Genomic DNA, 22,198 nt, shown 5'->3' with positions numbered 1-22,198 from the left:
ATGGAGAGAGAAGGGAGGGGGGGGGGAGAGAAAAAAGGGAGGGGGCTGGAAGGCAATCAACACAAAAGGCACCACGCTCTGACCTCTGGACACCCAGCACAGCAGCCAGGTTCAGGTGTGCATCCCACTGCTCAGTGGGGGATCTCATTGTGTATGGCCACACACCTGTGCTGGTAATTGCCAGGCATGGTCACCTTGGTCCTGACCTGCAGTTTGCAGTGAGGTTTAGAGTTTATTTTTTAAAATGGGCTGTTCTTAAGGTAAGGAGTAAAAACAAGAGGAGAGCTTGATTTCTGATACGCTGCCTTTTCTCCTTTGAGAAGACAAAGGAAGAGCCGGGAAAAAATCCTTAACCAAAGGTATTTAAACACGAGGGTGTTGTCAGAGAGCAGAGGCAGAAGCTGAGGGTAGGAGCAGAGCTGGAATTTGGGTTCCAGTCCACATATAACATCATGTGTGGATCTTTGGGTCCTCCCAGGCAAGGCGTTTGAACTCTGTCAGTGGTGTTATTTTCACATTATGGGATAAGAAGCCGAGCTCAATGAGTTGGCCGTGCAGATCTGATCCCCATCCCATGCTGTCACTGCTGGGTTATCTCAACCTGGGAAACGTCAGCTCAGATGATGCTTCAGTTGGGTTGGGGACCCTGAGAACAACACTCTGATGCCATAACGCTGCTGTGAGGTGGATACAAAGGGATCAACCTGAGGACAGGTAGGCACTGCACGCCTCCTGCTTTCAAAGCCTCAATAGCATCTGCCTCCACAACAGCCACAGCTGCGCAGCAAAACCTGCCCTGAAAAGCTGTATTTAAAGTAAAAAAAAAAAAACAAAAAAACCAAGCCCTGGGTATGGACTGGGAGGCGGACCAGGACTGTCTCTCTCCTGGGCTATTTTCGTGCATGCTCACTCACAAATAACTGCTAGGTTAGCTGAGGAGAGCGAGGGGAGGGGGGGAACAGCACTGGAAGGGTTGCCTAATCACTGGAGGCATTCAAAGCCAGGCTGGATGTGGCTCTGGGCAGCCTGGTCTGCTGGTTGGTGGCCCTGCACATAGCAGGGGGTTGGAACTGGATGAGCATTGTGCTCCTTTTCAAGGCAGGCCATTCTATGGGTTGCCCGGCAGTCCCAGTCCCACCACTGCACAGAGGGATGTGAGCAGATCAAAGTGCATCTGTCACCAACACCGTAAGGAACATGACAACATGCATGAACAAAGCAAGGACGTATCAAGCTGAGTTACACATGCACAGGAGATGGACATCAGCACACAGACATGAGCAGACAGCAGGAACGGCAAAAATAAGGCACTTTGCAGTACGTGTCCCTGCACTATCAATAATTTAGGATGCAGCAAAATACACAGTTTAGGAACAGGAGGATGCAACAGGAAATAATCTCTTGTGTCAGCTTTGCTTAAGTTCTGAGACAAACCAGAATCTCTGGTGGATGACTTGCCTGCACGGCTGGGAGCATCATCCCAGGGCCCTGGTACCTTGTGCTGTGAGGACATAATTAGGACAAACAGCCTGGCAAGTCAGGACTCAAAGGAAATCAGGGAGACATGCTCTGATCTGCCATAAACACGGCCCTTCACATGAGTGCTGCCACCCTATGAAGCGTGTGGGGGAAGTCTGTGAGAAGGAATGCTGGATTTGATATGCTTCCAGTTCTGAAGATAACCCCAATGCCACCTCCTGTGGAACTCCAGGAACCCCCCATCCACCAACACTCCATACCTTGGTTTGCCTCGTTCATGCTGTACTAATCAGCAAAGGCTCATCTCAACAACAAAATTAGCAATCCCCATTGACCAGAAGGGACATCCCAACATGCACAGTGCTAAATAAAACACAGATATACAACAGACCAAATCCAGGTAGGTTTCATAAGACGTGACCCAGAAGTGCAATTAGTTCTGATTGACACCAGCGATGCTCAGTCTTAAACAGCGGAGCAGAAATCGATTTAAATCATTGAAACAGAGCTCGATGTTCCTGGGTGAAGTTGGAACCATTCACACTGACTGAACGTCAACATCTTACAGCCTAAAGAAATGCTGTTTCTTCCCAAGTGCCACCAAACCCTGTGCTTTGCTGAGATGGAAGCTCCCTCCTCTGGGCTCCACCTATCTGAAACAACAGAAGGGACTGAATTCTGCCATGGCAGTCCGTACCAAACTGACAGCGATGCATTTTTGATGCAGGATCATTGATGGGAGGGGTCATACAGTGTTCACCTTCAGAAAGCCAGAAGGGATGGACCTCACACAAAGGGACAGAGCTGCTCCATGCCCAGACATCAGGGAGGTAACCGTGCTTGGGAAGGGAACACAGAGGGCCTTATTGCAATGAGAAGAAATAAACCCCAAATCAGGAGCCCTACATTCAGCTTGAGACAAATATAAGAACGGTTGCCCAGACATCAAACTCTACTGTTCCTCCATCTGCATAAAGAAAACGATGTCAAGTAAATAACTAACTCCTTTGTGAGCATCCATAAACACCCAGATCTCCCAAGCACAGATCCCACGCTGTCTGAAGTATTTAGGAAAGCAGCAGGAGGGTTTCTAAAAGCGTGATACCTGGGGTGAGAGAAGGGGGGGAGCTGTGCAGGCAGGCAGCACGGAGCAGAGCAGACCCCTCTGTGTTTGTTCCTGCAGCAGCACTGGAGCAGCCCTGCCTGGGAACGAGAAAAGAGGAGGGAGGAAATCTGTTCAGAGCAGTGAGCAAATGGGGGAAAAGAATTTGAGAGAGGAAAAAAGCAGCAGAAAGGAGATAGGGCTAGAGAAAGCAAAAACGTGACAGAGAAAAGGCAGACAGGCTTTCAGGGGCTTTTTGTTGTTGTTCTTCAGAGGCTGTCAGCACATTTGTGACGTGCTCTCCAATCCCTCTCTGCTCTCCAGGCTCTGCACACAGAGGCAGGAAAGCAATCAGGCAGGGGCTGCTGAAATTCACTTCGACGCAGAACAGAGGTGCCCTAAGAGAAAGGAAACTGCTTAGTGATCCATGTGCAGGCAGCTGGAGCGGGGATGGCATGGGCACGGGATGTGTGAAGAGGGCTGGGATAAACCTGCAAGGATTCCTGGTGAGTGGGCATTCGGGGCTTACAGGTAAGCCACACATACAAGCAGGAAGGAATACTGCTGTATTCCTTAAAGGAAGAGCCCAAATGCATTAGACAACAAAATATTCACCTTTTTGTCCAAACCCAGTGCCTGGGGCTCAGGAACTGCACCATGTAACAGCATCTTCACTCCCCACCTCCTGCACAGCACTAAGCAGCCTGCTCTGTGCCACACCTCTGACAGTGCCCACTGCAGGCTGATGGGGTCGATTCTTTAAGCAGCAGAACAGCATCCCATCTGAGCATACAGAGTTCTAACGCTGTCAGGATCAGAATTGTATTTCGAGGCTGTGGAAGGTATCCACTGCTTTGTTTGAGGACCATTTGAGCTGATGTGTTTGCAGTGAGCTTGGAAGGTGAGCAAACTGACAGCAAATTTATCAAGGCATTAAAAAAATACCTTTGCTGTGGGAATCTTTTCCTCATATAGAGCACAAAACCAAGAACAGAAATAAGGCAGCATCACAAATCAGCACTTCACTGAAACCACCAGTACTGCTCAGGTACTTCAGTGCCTGCCCCAACCATCACAGTTAGCTGGGAGTTATGGCACAGCTCTGATAGCTGGGTGCAGATCTCAGGGCTCGAGCCTAATGCCACCTGACCTTAATGACCTCCTCAATAAACACATCAGAACAAGTTGTAACTGTTATTCTGAAGATCAGAGCCATGATGAGGGACATCTTTCCCAGAAGTAGATATTTGGAGACTTGGTTCTTTCAAGATACTCATCCTCCAGAGCAAGCTTGTTTCCAATACCTGTTGTTCTCCCAGGCTGAAGCATCCTCCACCTGAAGAGCCCACAAAGAGCTCCTCACACACTCTCCCCCAGGAGCCACAGAGCTACAAAGAAAATCAGGTCAGCGTGCATTATTAATGACAAGCTATCAGAGGATCTAGGACCACAGCCAGGGAGAGGAGCTCTCTACAGAACCTTTAACACAGTTGAAGATGAACTCTCAGCAGGGTCACAGTCCTCAGTTTCCCTTATTCCTCTTCTCCTCGCTGCAAAAACTGGTGATAAACCACAGTGATCAGGAGGTGACTGCTTTGCCTGAAGGGCTTATAGCTGAGCTTCAACTCAAAGGCAAAGGAAGCAAAGTGAGGAGACATGGGATAGAGGTACCAGTGTGTAAACATTAGTGGAAAACAGCACAGAGGTGAGTTTTATTTTTGGTACAGTTAAATGTTATTAAAGGGCTCAGAACATACATGCTGGCAGTTGTTGGAGCTGCAGTGTAAGCCTCAGAGGTTCGATTTTGAGTGGCTACAGCTGTACCACCTTCTAAATCCTTGGGTCCTGATTTATTCATGGCATTAGGAATGCAAAATGCAAGCAGAGGGAAGTAGGCCAGCAAGAGAATAGAAAGCAGGGACACAGAGGAATCAGTTTCCTCATTCCAGCTGAAAACAGGTTGAAATTGTTAACTCCTTCAGAGCAAGCTGACTCTATGCAAGAGCAACACTGCCCGCTGTATAAGGATGTATACATAATCAAGGTTTTGTAGGGAGATGAGTAATATAAACACAAAGCAAACGTGGCTTCACAAAAGGAATTCAGCTTAACTTGAGCCTGAGCCATTCACATCTGGATGTGTAATGCCCAGGTCACTGTGCCTTAAGGAATTGAGGGCTTGGGTTTGGGAACCAGCTGCTCAGCTGGTGATTTGGGAGCATCTCACCTGGCTATTAGAAAGGTAAAGAAGACGACTGAAAGAACTATTCATCCCTCATTCTTCCCATCAATAAATATGACAGTTTCTATTATATTGTCCTAGAGCACACACAAGGCAGAAGTACTACAACTGGCAGAGAAGGGCACTAGAGACAAATCATTGATTTCTTTCCTAACTTATGAAGAAATTGACAGAGCTCGACTACCTTAATTTTAGTCCTCAAGCAGATGCTGTGGTCAGACAAACTTTTGAGCATATGCTTGTAATAGAAAGTTGTCTACAAAATTTACCATGTTGGACAGTAAGAGCAGGAAAAAAGAGAGCAGCAACTTTTCTAATGGGCCCATTCTTCCATGTAAGTGGAGAGGTAGTAGAGAAAAAGTCTTATCTGGAAGAGAAGTGTCCAGATGTGAAAGAATGACCTACAAAAGTCCATCCCATGCACCTGAATAACAGAACTGTACCCAGTTTGTTCTCAGCACAAAATAGGACTGGTGGTGCCACAACTGCCTTCCATAGCACAATCCTGTTATTTCTGAATAAAACACCTACAAAGGTTAAGAAAAAAAATGGATCAAGGATGAACAACTATGCAATGTTCAGTAGCTCACATAGCATTTTGCTACTAGCATCTTTAAAAACATTTACATACATCAGACACCTTTCAGAACACAGGCATCTTCCCCAACAGAAAGGAAGTCTCTGTCACTCACCTTCTGAGCATTTACAACCACATTAGTGGTGAGATAATTGGAGACCTCAGTTCATCTGACTTCTACTTAGTGTTAAAATAGAATACGAGAGGACGCTTTTTTTTTTAAATCAGAGATCCTTCAAAATGGCATTTCTGAAGTATTTTTACAGAATATATATATATATGTACACATTTAATATACAACATTATAGAACTAAAAACACAAGAAAGAAAGCTTATCAATAGGAAATGGTGAGCCAGTGGCAATTCTGTTCAGCTGTTGAAGGTCACCAGTAAACCAGTGGTGCACAAAGTTCTTCAAGTGCATTACAAGAACATTACAAGCAAAGGTATCACAAAGTCTCTTCTGGAAGACTCATAACAGAAGTGAAGTTCAGGAGGGTCAGTCTGGCCATCCTGTTATGACACAGCATGTACATGGCACAGCAGGGAGCTGGGAAACATGCAGTCCTCCAGTCCAGCATAAAATCAGTTGTCCAGGGTACTGTGCAAGTTGTCAGGGAAGAAAGAGGAGGGTCATATCAATATCTTCTAAATGAGGCAGCACTTCTCGCTGCAGCTTTGAGATGGAAAGTGTTTTTTCCCTTCAGATATTCCAACAAAGAAAAATGAAGATGAAAAACAGGGATGTTACATATCACAGCAGCTCAGCAGCCTCAGGCAAAAGAAGTTCAGCAGGAAATAAGGGGGTTCAGAGCTGGTGAACCAAAACAGCCTAAATGTTCCTTCTCTATTTTTGCTTTCCTAACACAGATGCCAGCACAAAAATGAAGGCAAGCATAATTGCTCTGTTTCTTTCCTCTGAGGAAGCAAGAATTACTGACACAGTCTGCTAATGTTCTGTTTCCCTACTCCAGATGACAAAAAGGCTCCAACAAGTCCTAGAGTCACACTTTCTTATCCTCTTTACTCTGAGAGGCCTTGGAAACACGATTGATGCTGCTTTCAATGAAGAGCTTCAGGCCCTCTAAACCTTGCCCATAGAGATATCTCAGATACCAGTTCCACTTCTTCCCCTGAAAAAGGAGAAAAGAGTAGTCAGACACACAGGACACAGCTTTGGCTTTCTTAAGCCAATCTGAAGAATTATGCAAATTTAACCTGCCACAGTTTTACAATAACCATCCTGGCCCATAAACACTCAATAGGTGTACAGGGGTCTCACCCTGTACCTAGATGTACACACTTTTCACTTACATATTTCCTGTTCTTAGCTTGAACATAAAAAAAAATCATGATCTTATTTAATACGGAAGATGTTCATAAACCCCAATTCTAAGAGAGCAACATTGTTCGATCAACAGCAAAAAATGTGAAAGACCAAATTCACATGGATTTGAAGCCTTCATTCACTAAACAGGGTGATTCTTCCAAATCAGGTTTGAAGCACACCACAATACAGGAAAGGAAACAAACTGCATGACAGTTGTTCAGTGTGTACAGAGGTACACATTCATCTCAAATTTAATATTCTGTAGGTTCACTGGTTGTAGAAATTCTGCTTCAAGCACACCAGAAGCACAGCATTTTTGAAGCTGATCAACATCTCCTTCCCCCAGCCCACTCCCCCCATATTCTCTACTAAGTAGCTGATAAAAGTTTCCTTATTTTTGTGAAAACAGGCATTTTACCTTAATTAGATTGAAGTTGAAGGTGGTATCATCTGGCCAGGCCTTAAGGAGAGAAAATAAAGAACAGTGTCAAGTATGTATATCAAAAGAACATGCAGCATGGCTAGGCCACTGCTTGCTCCCCCTCATAAATCAGGAATTCTAGGTATGCAAAGTCAGATATTATCTTTCAGAACGAGCTTCCAGCATTACACCTGGCCAAGTCCACAAGTGGCAAGGCAATGAGGAGACTCATGCTGCAGCATTACTGGGTTGCAACAGAGATACACATCAGTGTCTTTAGCAACTTTATCTGCACAGCATAAGAGGCATCCCTGCAAAACAGCTGCACTGGATGACCTTAGAGGTCTTTTCCAACCTTGGGGATTCTATTAATTTCCAGATAAATAATTACCCTCAATGAAACAAGGAAGGAAGAGATACCATACTGACAATCAGCTTAGTGCTTGCGTTCTCAAAGTGTGCTGCAGAGCAGCGCCCTCTGGTGCTCAGCACTGAAGTATTTAAGATAGCACTGCAGCTAAACATTTTTTCTTGTCTTGGTATTGCAGTGAAAAGAAGAGTTCTTCAGAATTATGTTGATGGGCTTTTTTAAAACTTACAAAAGTTACAAGGAAAAAGGACCTAGATGAAGAAATAAATACTAGTTCTGCTATAGCAAGAGAAAGACTAAAGAAATAGTTTTATTAACTTGTATTAAAAAAATTTCACCTGTCAAAGGGAAAACTTGGGTTTAAGCCAGCAGTAACAAAGTACTCAGGTTCAAGACACTAAGCAGGTAAGCCAAGGCAATTTCGTAGTATACCTAACCAGTATTCTTCACTTCACATTTAACCTAAGGTTACTGTGTCTCATTCTAGGAGCATGCTTGCAGTCTGCCAGCAATCTTTGCAACAAAACAGCAGCTTTGTGCACCTCCTGGATGGCCTACAAAGCCTGATCTCTGAGAGCAACATGCACTTCTTAAACAGTAACAACTCTGGCAAGCTGCTCCCTCCACTGTTCATTAACAGTAGTAACGTGAGGGCATTTAGAATTCAGCTAATAGAATTTGCATAGGATGTTAGAGTACATCATGATTTATCCTGTACTTGGAAGCAGCTACATGTATTTATTTAGACCATTCTCAAAAGGCAAAGCAAAAGCCAGAAAGCACAGCTACAAGTTCTGCTGTGAGTACCCAAATACAACTGAAATATGCATTTCTGGGAGTTTAAAAGTTTGTCATGCACTGTATTCTGTGAAGCAGGTAACTGAATTAGTTCATTTTTTCACTATTTATCCATTTTAGTTGTATCCCAAAAATGCATAAATCAACATCGAGCTGTTTTTACTCAAACACTGAGAGACTCTTTAGAGAAAAGATCACTGCACCATTTGGTGCTGCCAAAGGCCAAGGTATTCACCTACAACATTACCTGCTGCAGGAAGTCAACAGCATAGCACATCAGAGCTGGGTGGTAGACAATATTGAAGCTGTTTTTGTATTCCTCCACTCCAGTTTTCTTCAGCAATTCATCATCCAGACAAATGCCTTGAGGATGATTATCCTTCTGGAATGCACTGGATGTCCACAGACAACCCACCATGGCTATGATGTACTGGTTATACTCTTGATATGTCTGGCTACTGAACTTGAATTGCTGTATTTTCTAAGGAACAAGAAAAAAAACAGTCAAAAATGCATTGTCCTGGTTTCAGTTGGGACAGAGTTGATTTTCTTCTGGTGTCTGGCATGATGCTACATTTTGGCTTCAGGACAACTACACCAGTAACATACTGATATTTTAGTTGCTGCTGAGCAATATTGTGTGGAGCCAAGAATGTTTCAGCTTCTTGTATTGTCCCTACCAAGGGGTACACGAGCTGGGATGGGACAGAGCCAGGACAGCTGAGCCAAACTGGCCAGAAGGGATATTTCACACCACATGACATCATGTGAATTGGCTATCATATGACATATGGGGTGAATTGGCTGGACTGGGGAGGGGAGGAGGGTGGCATTGAAAGAAGCCTGCTGCTGCTCAGAGACTGGCTGGGTATCACTCAGCAAGAGGAAAGTAACTGGCTGTGCATAAAGTATATAAATATATAAAATCATTACTATTATTTCTGTGCCTTTTCTGTCCTTGCAAATTATTTTATTATCTCTCCCATAAAATTGCACTTCTTGTCTCCACCCAGTTCTCTCCCTGTCCCACTGGGAGGGTTGGGGTGAGTGAATGAATGGCTGTGTGGTGCTCAGCTGACTACCAGGTCAAACCACAACAAGAATCTTTGAGCAGCTGGACATTCCCTGCAGTCCTTAAGAACACTATCAAAGTGCCTTCCTCCTATTGAACCCAGTTCCTTAGGAAGGTCCATCCTAGAACACAACAGATACCTTTTTACTCATCTCATTCTCTTTTGCAGCTATCAAGTTGGTTCTATACCTAAAACAAAACAAACAAGAGTTAGTAAGTTTTACTGACACCTATCTGTCAGTGCTGAGAAAAACACTGGAGAAGTGTTTACAGAGTGAAGGAAGGTTTTCTTAATATAAGAGACCATCCAGTTTTCCTCTTCTAGTCAAAAGAGAAGGAGGAAAATAAAAATCAAAGGGACTTGATCACTTGGTACAGACTCAGTTTTCCCTGAGGGAGTAAGGATGAGTCTGCTAAGATTCATGTCTTGGATGAGTAACACACAACTGAGCTTGCCAGAGACAAACTTTCAGAAAGCCTATGCACAAGAATCAGCATAGTCCTGAAATGAGCAGAAAAATGCAGTGTATCTTTAAGATGAAAGACTTTCATTCACTAAGCAGAGAAACGGAAGTCACTGGAAGTAACACAACTTGACAGTTGTTCTATATAATAAGCACTAGCTCCTCTCATTTCCCAGAGAGCATCCTGTCACGTTAATTACCCTGCAGACTCCTTAGAGAAAAAAGCCACATGGAGAGCCCTACGCCAGCTGTCAGCAATTGGCTACTCTTCTTCTCAGATGCAGCCACTGGAATTAACAGGGCCAAAAACAGTAGGAGTGGATCCTGCAGAGCTAAGCAGTGCTTCTGTGAGACCTGTGGGCACGAGATAGGCCTAAATTCCCAAACATTTTCAGGGTGGCAAGAGTGCTTCCTACTCAGCACAGTATTCACAAGGGAAAATCCAAATCTGCTGGTCAGAGCACAGGACTAAGAAGTTTAATGCTTAACTGCTAATGATTGCAAGCTCTTTGTTGCTAGGCAACATAAATCCTCTCAGAACTATATCAAATTCCTTCCTTTACATATTAGTGATAACATTAGGAAAGGTCAGAATGCTGCCATTTAGGATAACAGAGCAGGGAACAAAATGCAAGTTATAGCTATAAAATATTTTACCATGAATGCTGGACACATTTCATCTTTGCCTTGCATAAGGAGAAAGTATAGATTTCAATTTCAGATTTATAGACCCAAATAATTTCATTTTCAAAAACTCAAAAAAGACAACAAGAAAAACCCCTACAGCCCACACCATTTGTAGTACCTGTACATGATGTAGCAGAGCTGATTTAAGTTGACAGAATCCATGCTGAGCAGTGCTGGGTAGAAAACTCCAGCAGGAGGCATTATCAGCAACGGCAGTTTGTACTTCAGATATATGTCACACACCTGCAGAAAACCAGCAGATCTAGGCAGATTATTACTGCCATTAACAAACCCCCAAACATCTAGGAGCAAAAGAGCACGATGCTGCATTCTAGCCAGCTCCATCAACTTGATCTAGGAGGAACTGTCCCACTCCAACCTTCTACTCGTTTCCTCCAGGCACAAGGCATTTATCCACTCTCAGCTCACATCTCAGTCCGTTTTCACCATTTAAGTATCCCATAATGCTGGTATTTGGTTGCTCCTTGGGTAACATTTACTTAGGCCCCTCTAAAATAGAGCCCATTTGTTTTGCTCATTTAACAAACATTTTTGTTAGGAGAAGTTCCCAGCCCTGTCATTGTTTCCTTAACTCTTTGCAACAGTATCCAAGTTGTAAGAGCAATAACAGCATGGCTGAATTCACCAGGCAGTAAACACATCTACAGAGAAGATATAGGGAAGCTAGAATAGATTTAACACTATTCACTGCTGGGGGAAAAACTATAATGGAACATTTAAAGAACATTCTGGCAATTAATCAAAGCTTAAACCATATTTGGGAAGGTGACTTTGCATCTTTTTTCTAGCTGAAATGTAAACAGCCTCAGGGAAATGGGATTGTGAAAGACAAAGCAAACAGAACACATACGGTCTCATAGAAGTCCAGGATGAAGTGCAGTAAGAAGGTATGACTCTTCTCTAAGTGCAATGCAGCAGTAGAAATCCGTCCCACAAAGTTGATGAGTTCAGCCACCCCACTCACTAGTCCAGAAAGGGTGGTATTCCTGCAGCAGTACACAGGGAATATTACCCCACACACCTCTTCACAAAAGGTAGAAATATACAAAAGAAGCAGCTAAGTTATTTTTCTGCCCTGCCATCCCCAATTATTTGGTTTTTTTTAAGTATATCCAGTAGTAGATTGTTACCCACACAATTACAGACATGACCCAGCTGTCAGTGTTACAAGGATCTTGAGTTCTGGACATATCAACTTTCAGTGCCAATATTTTTAATTCAGAAGTAAAAACCAGGACCTACAAGGTAGCTTGCAATATAGCAGAAGCATTACAGCATTACCAACTGATCTTAGCATTAGGTAACAGACATATTAAGATATGCTTTAGACAAGCTTACAGAGAACTGAGTTGAGAATCAGACTCTGAATCCAGCTGAACCACGTGCCAGTTTAACCAGTTCTGTAGCAGCTCTTTCAGACTCTCCAGAACACTGCACTGTAGGATTTAAAAAAGACAACAAATTGTTGAAAATTTACAGAAGAACACTAAACAGGATGCCCTGAGAATTAAAGCATACAAGAAAATGTACCAAGACTTTCTCAAAGAGAAGTGAATATCTGTGGTCTCCCTTTAAACTAGATGTATACATTATATAGCTTTTGCTGGAGAATGAGAGTTTCAAATTCTGTTAGAACTGCAATAAAAACCAGCTACTGCCTTTCATACTATCAGACAGTTTTTTCTAAATCCAGTGCCTCAAGTTGCTCTAGTCAAGATATGTCTTAAAAGACACTCAAATTCCCAGAGAAGTTACATCATAAGAACATTTTACCTATGTTTGGGCAGACTTCTCCCTGTACAGCCCTTCAGATTGTTACACTTTATACAAATGCAGATGCAGTACCAATTAGAAGTAAATAGCCACTCACTCAAGTTACCTTAAAGTAAAGGGATGATGTGAAGAAGAGCTGTGCCAGGGGATCGCAGAGTTGTGATTTCATTTCTGGAATAAACAAGAAAGCAGCATGCTATCTGTGCTTAAATTGTTCCCCTGAGATCAGACACTGTCCAACCTCATGCAAAAGATCTGCAACACATACCAGAGAAGGTACTGAGGGGGATCCAACTGATGAGTTGGAGGATTTGTGATCGGCAGGAAACACCATCCCAGAGAGGAAGACTCCTGTATAGGAACTCCTCACAGGAAGGAAATCCCTCCTAGAAAGCAGAAGGTGAGCATTCAGAAATTCGTCTCCAGATCATCCTGGAGAAGGAAGAGGTTTCATGTAATGTAATGTAATTCTCCAGGACACTCAAATTACCATTCCTGTAGAAATCACAATTATCTCCAGAATATTGGCTCCCTATTGGAAAGGGTATTTTTAAAAATAAGTCTTTGGGCAACTTCAGACACTGCCATTTCTTAGTTAAACTCCAGGAAGCACACAAGTCCCAAATGTACTTTAAAAAACTTCAAGAAACCCTTGTTTTCCACATAGCAGGCACTTACTTGTAAGAAACACTCTGCCTTGTAGGCGGTCTCCAGGAAGCCTTTGAATTCTTCTTCATGTTGGTTATTATCAACTACACACCAGGTGCACTCTGAAGAGAAGAGAGTAATGCATATGAACAAGAGCACAGCAAGAATAAGCAAAGCCAGAAATAAAATTTAACTCTTATGCAGTATTTGTTTTAACACCACACAATTAGCACTATAAATCCAAATGGCAAAGTACTATTATCAAATGATGAAAAAGCTTCAGACAACCTTAACCACCCCACTATGAGAGGTTATATTAAGTTCTTACCTTCCTGAAGAGTCTGTCCCATCCAATAGTAGAGCCTCAGATAAGCAGATTCATCTTTGCTGCAGTTCATGTAGTGAAGCAATAACGGGTTTGTTAGCACTGAGCCCATCTGGGAAGGAAACTGCAAGAACAGGGGCAACATAAATAAACAAAACTAAACTAGTTATTTTGTGTTTATATTTGTAAGTTGCCACAGGCTCTCATGCTATCAGAGCTGTCCAATCATTCATTGGTAGAAAGATCATCCTCCAGGCCTCCTGCTCACCAGCCTCAGGACTAGATGCTCTTTCTGAATTAGGTTGCCCACACACTAGATACCTATAAGAGCACAAAGATCTCTTGTTTTCTCCAAAGCATGCACAGGGCTTGTTGAGACCTTCCTGCCACTCACCTCCAGGCGGTGGATATTTTGTAGGAGTTGGGGAAAGGTCCGCAGCTGCTCCACTGGAAAAGATCTGTTAGCACTGAATGAATCAACACGGCTCATTTTCCCACCCACCACTAAATTCTGTGCGTTGGCACTGCTTGCAGGTACAATCAACTGGGTATTCCATTTCTGTAGGAAAGAAACAAACAAACAGCAGTGACTCAGCTGTGCGTTTGTGCCCACTGTTCACAAAGATCCTGTTATGCAAAAAAAAAATGCATTCAGGCTTCCATTACAGCGGGTATGCTGCATTTCCATATAGCTATCCCACCCTTCAGAGCTCTGAAATAATACCCAGCTCCCACTATTTGCCATTACTCATCATGAAAACAGCTGTTTGGCAGCTTCCTGAGGAGGAAAACCTACTCTTTTTTGTGAGTGAGGTTGAGCTGTGCCTAGAAGCAATGGTTGGGGCACTGTAGAATTGGCCTGGTTTCTTTGCCTTACAGTGCTGATTGCTGCTTTCCAAGGGCCGTCTGCATTCTTGAAATAAGCCTGAAAACAAAAGTCAGAAACATATGCAAGAAGCCAAATTAAGACAAAGCAACAGAAAGACCAGGTTCTATTCCAGCAGACATCACAGTGATGTATATACGCTCATCTATGCCTGACAGACCAAGAGGCTGGGGTTTGACAGCAAGTTACTGTCACTCTTTGCATTCATTATCTTTTAACTGTACTTCGTGGTTCCACTTTCATGTTTCTTCTGAAACACCCCCTTTTTCATAAGGGAATTCCAATATTTATAGTTCTTAAGATCAATCATCTGTTCATAGAGTAAATCTCAAGTACACACTACAAGAAAACTATGGCAAAGGAATGCTTGTACAAGTTATAAGGAAGACTTCTTGAATTCAGTCAAACCAAACAACTCAATGAGTAATTGAGCTCTCAAATCAGATATCACAGCTAAAATGAAATTGGATGAATTAATTATGTCCAACATCTTTTCCGCACAAAACTTATTTTCGTCGCTTCATTTACATTTAACTCCAATCAAGCCCCAAACTACTGTAGGAACATCCAGGAAATAGTTAAACTTCACTGTTAAATCATGCTACAGCACAAGCAGAAAGCTCATCACAAATACTGTCACAAGTACTGATTTTAGATAGATTAAATCTGACTCCTCACCTTCATTTTCTGAGGAAGGGTTATGGATACCAGCTCAGGACAGAAAAGCTTATAAAGTGATAGCAGAGCCTGCAGATGAGGTTGCATACCCTGTCAAGAAAACAGAGGAAAGATGTGATACGTTTTTAATATAGATATCAAATATTGTATTTACAAAGCAGAAACACTCATTACTGGAAGCTTTCACAAGTACACATCAGTAAGTAACTAGAGGTATATGATGAATAGAGTAAAACTGCCAGTGAAATACTGTAGGAGGGATTAGGAGAAAGGATTTCCTACTGTCATAGCTCTAATAAGAAATTTAACATAAAAACCTATTAAAAAAATACAGCTCTCTGCAGATTAAATGCTCCAAGTGTTCCTGTAACTACATAGCTCCACTTATACTTCTCTAGTAACTGTAATTACCTCTAAAGCAATTTTAGTTTCTTACAAAAAGGCAGCAGGTACTACATAACCTTATATTTCCCAGTAATTTTTAATAAAGCTTGGAACAGGAAATTAAAGAAGGTAACAGATAAGTGAAACTAATTTGCTCTACTACATCTCTATAAAACATACAGTTTTATACACATCATTGCACCTGCTCACAACAACAGAAAAAAACAAAATATGAGAACTCAGGATGCACATGCAGGTAGAGAAGCTCAGATGCTAGAAAGATGACAGCCTACTGCTCCAAGCCTAATCCCATCCTAAGCTGCTCGCCTCTTTTCTCTGCTCTGTAAGGACACTCAGAAGCTGCACCATTCAGCACAGTTTCAGCCTCTACAAGATTTGAAATGAACTTGCCATTTTTGATTGGAGATCAAGGAGTCGCCTGACCCGAAAAGGCTTGACTGGAAAAACAATTGAGAAAGTTAGAAATTAAAAAACCCACCACTTTTATTCAGCATTTAAGTGAAAATGAGATACAACTCCTATTGGTATGGCAAAGCTAGCGGAAACAGCCAGTATTATTTCTGAGCTAATGGACAGGTTTCCACTTCATCAAGTATGTTACAAATCAGATAGAATTATAGCTAAGTCCTCCTTGACTGCACTGCCTGGTCATTGTATTAGCTCCACTGGAAGATATGGCAGCACCAGTACACAGAATAAGAAACAAAATGGTATTTCATCTCACACAGATGAGGACTCTCACCATTTTCTTTCCTGGTCAGCAGGTAGAGCACATGGCAGATGTAGGGACACTGCAAAGAAAAGGCAGCAATGAACCTGTCTTGCTGATGCAAACCACTAACCAGGATACACTGGAGGTGACGCCCCTTCCATAAAGGCTTCACAAGTTAATACTGCTTCATTCCATCTGCTGCCTCAAGTCAGCACTGCATCCCCACTGAGGGGCAGGTTACCTTACTTTCCATAAGAAGCAGCACATTCCTACATGTCACATATGTTATCTAAACAAATTTGCTATATGTCCATTATATGCAGTTTTCATAGTAACCAGACCACTCAGTGACCTCTTGTCCTAGTTTTGAGAATGATTTATGCATCTCAGAGATCAGCAGTGAAAGTTTCCAAAGCAAAAGTTACCCTTAAGTAAAAATAATACATTAATGCTTACTACAACAGAGGCTGCAATGGTCTAAGTTTGGCTCAGCTGTACTTGAAAATGCTAATTGAAGATTTAACTTAAATCCAGTTTCCTGAAAAGACTACAACTGATGTTAAACAATTGAAAATTTGGTTGACAGTGTAATCAGAACTTTGAGTCTTAAACCCAAAGTATTCTTAACTGGATTAATATTACCAATTTCATGTCTAACACAACTCCAGTATTACCTGAATTGAATCTAGCTATTTCAGCATCCCAGCACCCAGATTTTACAGATACCTTACAGCACAAAGCTCCTCAGTACCTGTTCTTATTTAAGCTATGCTCCCAACCAACAAAGAACAGCATTTTGAGTTTCCCATCATTCAATAAACATTTCTCCAAAAGGTTGCTGGGTTCTTTTTTGCCCCAGGTACACAAGTCAGCTTTTCCTTCTCAGGAGTAAAAGGACTTTATCTGATGTCCTATAGAAGCTGTTCCAGGCACTGCAGCATACACTGTAGCTGTCTGTGTATGAGATTATCAGTTCTTGAAATCATTTTAACAACCAGACCACATTATTCAAACTGAAACAACTTAGTGCTTTCCTGTTTCTGACTCTGAAGTAACCAGCAATCTTTGAATCCAAAAGGAGAAAAGGAAAGTAAGTTCCACCAAAAAAATCCCTAGTTTATAGCTATTCCTGTCTAATTCTATCATTAATATGCAGACTACTAATTCAGACTTATTTTGTTCAATTTTGTATATTCGGTTCTTCTTACCAACTTCTCATCATTCAGGAAGAAAAAGAAGATGCCATAGAGGGCATGAACTTGTTCCTTCTGATCAATGAAGTCAAACATCGTGATCAGCCATCTTAGAAAAAGCAGCTGCAGACAGAAAACAGCCATCTTACATTAGGTTAGCAGGCAAAACCAGAACAGACAAGGCACTAGCCAGGTTAAGAAGAACAATCATTACAGCACATTCAAAGACAACCAGACAACTACAGTTAAACAACCAGCACTAATTCTGCTGTGGAAGAAAGCCAGACAGAACATCTATGGCCATACTGCAACAGAAAAACCATCAGTAATGAATATGTGCTAACCACTAAAAAATGATGCAAACCTTCAGCCTACATGAAGGCCAGAAGGACAGTCCTTAAAGGTTTTTACACTAGAGATATAAGACAAGTAGAAACTGTGCAAGTTTCCACTCAACTCCAAAGTGTCCCTCAGCTCCCACTGCCATTTCAGGTACAGGTCTCTCCAACAGTCTAAATGACAGCAGTTTATGCAGTAACTTTGTACATTAAAACCACAGCACTTCTGCTTCCTGCACATAACCTGTTCAGATACTCATCAATCCTGTGCAGAAACAGTAACTATAACAAACATGCATGAAGTTACCTGGATGTTGCTTGAGCATTTGCTGACACAGAACCAAGATACAGAAGAAACAACAGAACTTTCTGGTATTACTGAGGCTGGGATCAGGCTCTTCAGTAAACGAGTGTTCACTCCATCAGCTGCAAAAAAAAAAAACTATTGAAGATCAGATGCTGCTCACGTACCAGGTTCTTTAATATGGTTTTAAGGTTAGGTTAAGATCACCCCAGACAAAATTATTCAGAGAGTCTTTGCTTACAGTAACAGTGCACAAGAATCCATTAGGGACTATCTGTATCGCCAAAAGAAAAAAAGTCCAGATTAAAGAAAGAAAACAGCATATCTAGTATTTTAGCACTGAAACAGCCTCTAGACTCTTTGCAAGACAAAGAGAAGTAGCACATTTCTGGTAATATTAATGACCAATTCCTTCACCAGAAGAGTATATGAGTGCCAGCCAAACATCAGCCAATTATTGCCTTAGAGATAAGCCAAGCAACGTGAATCAATAAAAGAACAAAATTACTTGCATAATAAGGAAAGAATCCTGCGTGCTCCTCTTGGATGGGAGAAAGAGGAAGGTCATCCTTTTTATTTAATACTACATTAATTTAGAAATACAAGTGGTGGCCACTATTTCTAAGAGAGCAACACAATGACACTGCTGAATTGATTGGCAGTACAATGCTCTAATTTTAGTGAGTTTCATTAACAGAGTTATGAAAGTGTCCTGGTTTTGCTTGGGATAAAGTTAATTTTCTTTGTGGTGGCTGGTACAGTGCCATGTTCTGGATTTAGGAGAAAAACTATGATGATAACACACTGATGTTTTAATTGTTGCTGAGCAGTGCTTACACTATTTCAAAAATGTTTCAGTTTCTTCTATCAGCAAAGCTGGCAGTGCACAAGAAGCAGGGCGGAGACAGAACCAGGAAAGCTGACCCAAAGTGGCTAAAGGGATATTCCATACCACATGGCATCTGAACTCAGAATTCACACAGGAGCGTGCAAGGAAGATGATTTTTATACCAAACCCAACAGCCACTATAAATGTACCACCTCAAGCAGGTTCAGTTAGAGGGGAAGGAGACATGCACCAAAGACATGCCAGCAGTCATAAACATTTTACCAAGTTTGCCACTGAGTGCCACATCTAGCAATACATCAAATCCTTCAGGGGGTAAACCTCTTTTCAGGGCAATGCTTTCCAGAGTAGACAAGTGTTTCTGCAGAACTTCACTCTTTTTCAGTGAAACTCGATCTTGAACTAGAAAAAAAACACAATGAAACAACTTCTGAAGTTAAATTGAAGTGTTTTAAACTTATCTGAATTACTCCTCTATGTAGTCCTTCTTGGAGGGCTTTCCACAGAATCATAGACTGGCCTGAGTTGAAAAGGACCACAATGATCATTCAGTTTCAACCCCCTGCTATGTGCAGGGTCACCAATCACCAGACCAGGCAGCCCAGAGCCACATCCAGCCTGGACCTGAATGCCTCCAGGATGTGGCATCCACAACCTATTCCAGTGCATCACCACCCCCTGAGTGAAAAACTTCCTCCTAAAATCTAACCTAAACCTCCCCTGTCTCAGTTTTAAAACCATTCCCCCTTGTCCTATCACTATCCACCCTCATAAACAGCTGTTCCCACTCTTGTTTATATACACCCTTCACGTACTGGAAGACCACAATGAGGTCTCCCCAGAGCCTTCTCTTTTCCAAGAAAAACAAGCTACATACAGCAAGCAAAAGAAAAAAACCTTTAAATACACTAACAAGTCAAGCTACTATAAAGCTCAGATGTTAGAATAAGGAACATTAGACATTAACAATCTTTACAAGTCTTCATAGTTAATCTTACATCTGCTCTCTTACTTTTCTCAAAGTAGCTCAGAGCTTGCTCAAGGGAGTCCTGCTCATTGTCATTTTTCTGATCACTCAGAGATCGATGACTCTGGGCACTTTTTCCAGTATCAACTGTCTCTCCTTTCCTCCAAGCAGAGAGATCAGTCTGATTGCTGTGGTGAACTTGCAGAGGTCGCTTGGAGTGCTTAGAACTCTGCCTTCGTTGCATCTTCTCAGACTTTCAGTTGAGATGGGAGAATTCCACTCATTTGTCACATGGGTTCTGGTCCTTCATTGCAAAGGGGGAAGCAGACAGATCAAGTGTTGAAGAGCAAGTTTCCTGCAAGAAAAGAAAACAAGTGTTTTCCTAACAAACTGATTTTATCGGGATACTGGATAAGGTAACAGCAGCAGTTCTCACAGCAAATCATTTATAGCAGTCAGTCACTGAATGATTCACACACAAAGGTGTTTTGAATTGAGAAATTTTCTTAAAATTAAGAAAGGGATGATAAAAATCCACCAGATCTAACACTAATGTTCTTTAAATAAAGCTCATTTGATGAAGTGTTACATTGTCTTTTGATCCAAAACCAACATAACCAGACAGCAAACAATACAAAAAGAAAGCCAATCCAGTGCATAAATTAAACGGATAAGAAAACTGTGAACAGCCTTATTACTGTACATGGCAACACAGTCAGCCAACAGACAGCAGCTTCCTGAAAGCTGATGTCCAGATTTTAAAGGATTAAAGCACCCTTCTTCCTGTTCTACAGGAATTAGGTTGTTACAGTCTGCTTCTATCTAACAGGTAGGGTTTAAAAAATATAAATAATAAGGGCCCAAGTGAAGCATAAGAGCTACCAGCACTACAACACTGCCAAGCTCTGGCTAAAGTACAATCGTGAAAAGTGGTGTTCCATGCTCTCCATCAAGATCAGCGCTTTACCCAGAAGACTTAGAACACTGCTACAAGCTCCTGGCTTAGGCACAGTGCATATATATATGCATACTGCTGAAGTGCTGGAGCAATTGGTTTTGTTTCCCAGTCACAAGAAAGCAGGGTGGCTTGCAGTTTGTAGCCCCTCCTCAGGGAAGAAGTTTTTCACCCAGAGGGTGGTGAGGCACTGGAACAGGTTGCCCAAGGAGGCTGTGGATGCCCCATCCCTGCAGACATCCAAGGCCAGGCTGGATGTGGCTCTGGGCAGCCTGGTCTGCTGGTTGGCAACCTGCACATAGCAGGGGGTTGGAACTGGATGAGCGTTGTGCTCCTTTGCAACCCAGGCCATTCTGTGATTCAGCTCTGGAGCTGATAGAGCCCCCATTTTCCCTCAGGTTTATCACTCACTTCTGGGTGCAGCACCCCAGAACAGATCCCCGCCCAGGTCCCGCCTGAAGCACCGTGACAGCCGCTGGCACAGACTCGGACACTCGTGCCCACAGCTAACAGCTGCTTCAGGAGGAGCGCAGCAGCAGGCCGTGCCCACACAGCTCCTGTCAGGAGAAACCCCCTCCCTCTCTCCGTCCCTCCCCAGCCGAGCACACACACCCCTTCCCCAAGAGGCTCCCCTCGAGCTCCCCCAGCACTCCCAGCCCCCCCCAGCAGCCAAGGCCCCGGGTTGACTCCCCAGCCCGCCCGCCACCATTACCTCACTCCAACCGCCCGCAGTTCAAACTTCCGCGCCGCACATGCGCACCGCTCACCACGCAGCGCCCCCCCCGCCTCCGGGCCGCCTTTTAATGAATGCGCGCATGCGCAGCGCGCACTGCGCAGCGCCTCAGAGAGCGCGCGTCTAGCTCGGTGTGCGCGTGCGCAAAGCGGTGACGGCGCTCCCGGCCGTTCTGGGCATGCGCAGTCGCTGTGCTGGGTATAAGGGAAGGGATGCGCGTTGCGTTTGGAAGCGCATAAAAAGGTTTAAAAAATACAGACAAGTCACAAGTCACGGGATTAACATAATGTGTTATCAAAGGGATAAATGAGTTCCTGCCCCCTTATCACCTCCAGCAAGCAAAAATGGGCTGGTGCTGGGGTCAGTGATGGAGGTCAGCCATCATTGGATTCAGGACCAGCCTTCTTCTGAAGGAGAGAAAGGGGAATCCACTTGCTGCCTGCATCTAGTTAACAGCCCGCAGCAATGGTCTGTGCTGCCTCGTGGTGTCTGTGCAGGTTGTGGTGCGGAGCAGTGCTGGTGGCAAACACAGAACACTGAGCTGGAGATGTGGGAAGGCTGCCGTGCCACAGTGCTTTGTGTAGCAGGGCATGCATTGTGGGGCTGGTGCTGTTCTTAGGGCTTTGCATAGGGGAACGCACGTCCTGGTGTGCTTTGGGCTTGGTGGTGTATCCCCCTGTCTTTTTGGAACTGATAGCTTAGGCCTAGGTGTTGCACAAGTGCCCTTCAGGAAGTAAAGCAAACGGCGTGCACGTTTGGGGTGACCTTGGGATGGTCTGTGAGCAGCAGGGGTTGCCCCACCGAGGTGCCCTGTTGGCAGTGCCCTCTGTCTGTGACAATCTGTCGCTCCTTGGGGCTCCAGGAGGGGGAT

The 22,198-nt window shown here is 43.2% G+C and overlaps 1 protein-coding gene across 1 annotated transcript; it reads right to left on the bottom strand.

Moving 5' to 3' along the window:
* Positions 1-3,457: 3,457 nt before the first annotated feature.
* Positions 3,458-21,399, bottom strand: CENPI (centromere protein I). Its single transcript, XM_031594119.2, has 21 exons — positions 21,307-21,399; positions 19,685-19,994; positions 18,937-19,074; positions 17,829-17,947; positions 17,199-17,306; positions 16,021-16,069; positions 15,669-15,715; positions 14,874-14,963; positions 14,106-14,234; positions 13,704-13,868; positions 13,313-13,433; positions 13,015-13,106; positions 12,605-12,722; positions 12,443-12,507; positions 11,902-11,999; positions 11,414-11,549; positions 10,661-10,785; positions 9,532-9,580; positions 8,567-8,800; positions 7,149-7,190; positions 3,458-6,533 (listed from the first exon to the last, which is right to left on the bottom strand). The coding sequence occupies exons 2-21, from the start codon at positions 19,881-19,883 to the stop codon at positions 6,405-6,407; spliced, it is 2,253 nt and encodes a 750-aa protein (XP_031449979.2). The 5' UTR covers positions 19,884-19,994; positions 21,307-21,399; the 3' UTR covers positions 3,458-6,404.
* Positions 21,400-22,198: the final 799 nt, after the last annotated feature.

This window comes from Phasianus colchicus, chromosome 14 (assembly GCF_987193195.1).
Source record: "Phasianus colchicus chromosome 14, bPhaCol1.hap1.1, whole genome shotgun sequence".
In the NCBI taxonomy this organism is placed as follows: Eukaryota; Metazoa; Chordata; class Aves; order Galliformes; family Phasianidae; genus Phasianus; species Phasianus colchicus.
The sequence above is the reverse complement of the archived record's forward strand: the minus strand, read 5'-3'. Positions and strand labels throughout refer to the sequence as shown.

What these genes read in the sequence shown, in the direction of transcription:
- CENPI (XM_031594119.2), bottom strand. Translation starts at nt 19,883, where the DNA reads ATGCAACGAAGGCAGAGTTCTAAGCACTCCAAGCGACCTCTGCAAGTT. An exon ending in TCTGAGCTACTTTGAGAAAA is followed by an intron (nt 19,075 to 19,684) that starts GTAAGAGAGCAG and finishes TTTTTTTTCTAG; the next exon opens with TTCAAGATCGAGTTTCACTG. An exon ending in TTGATCTCCAATCAAAAATG is followed by an intron (nt 14,964 to 15,668) that starts GCAAGTTCATTT and finishes TTTTCTTGACAG; the next exon opens with GGTATGCAACCTCATCTGCA.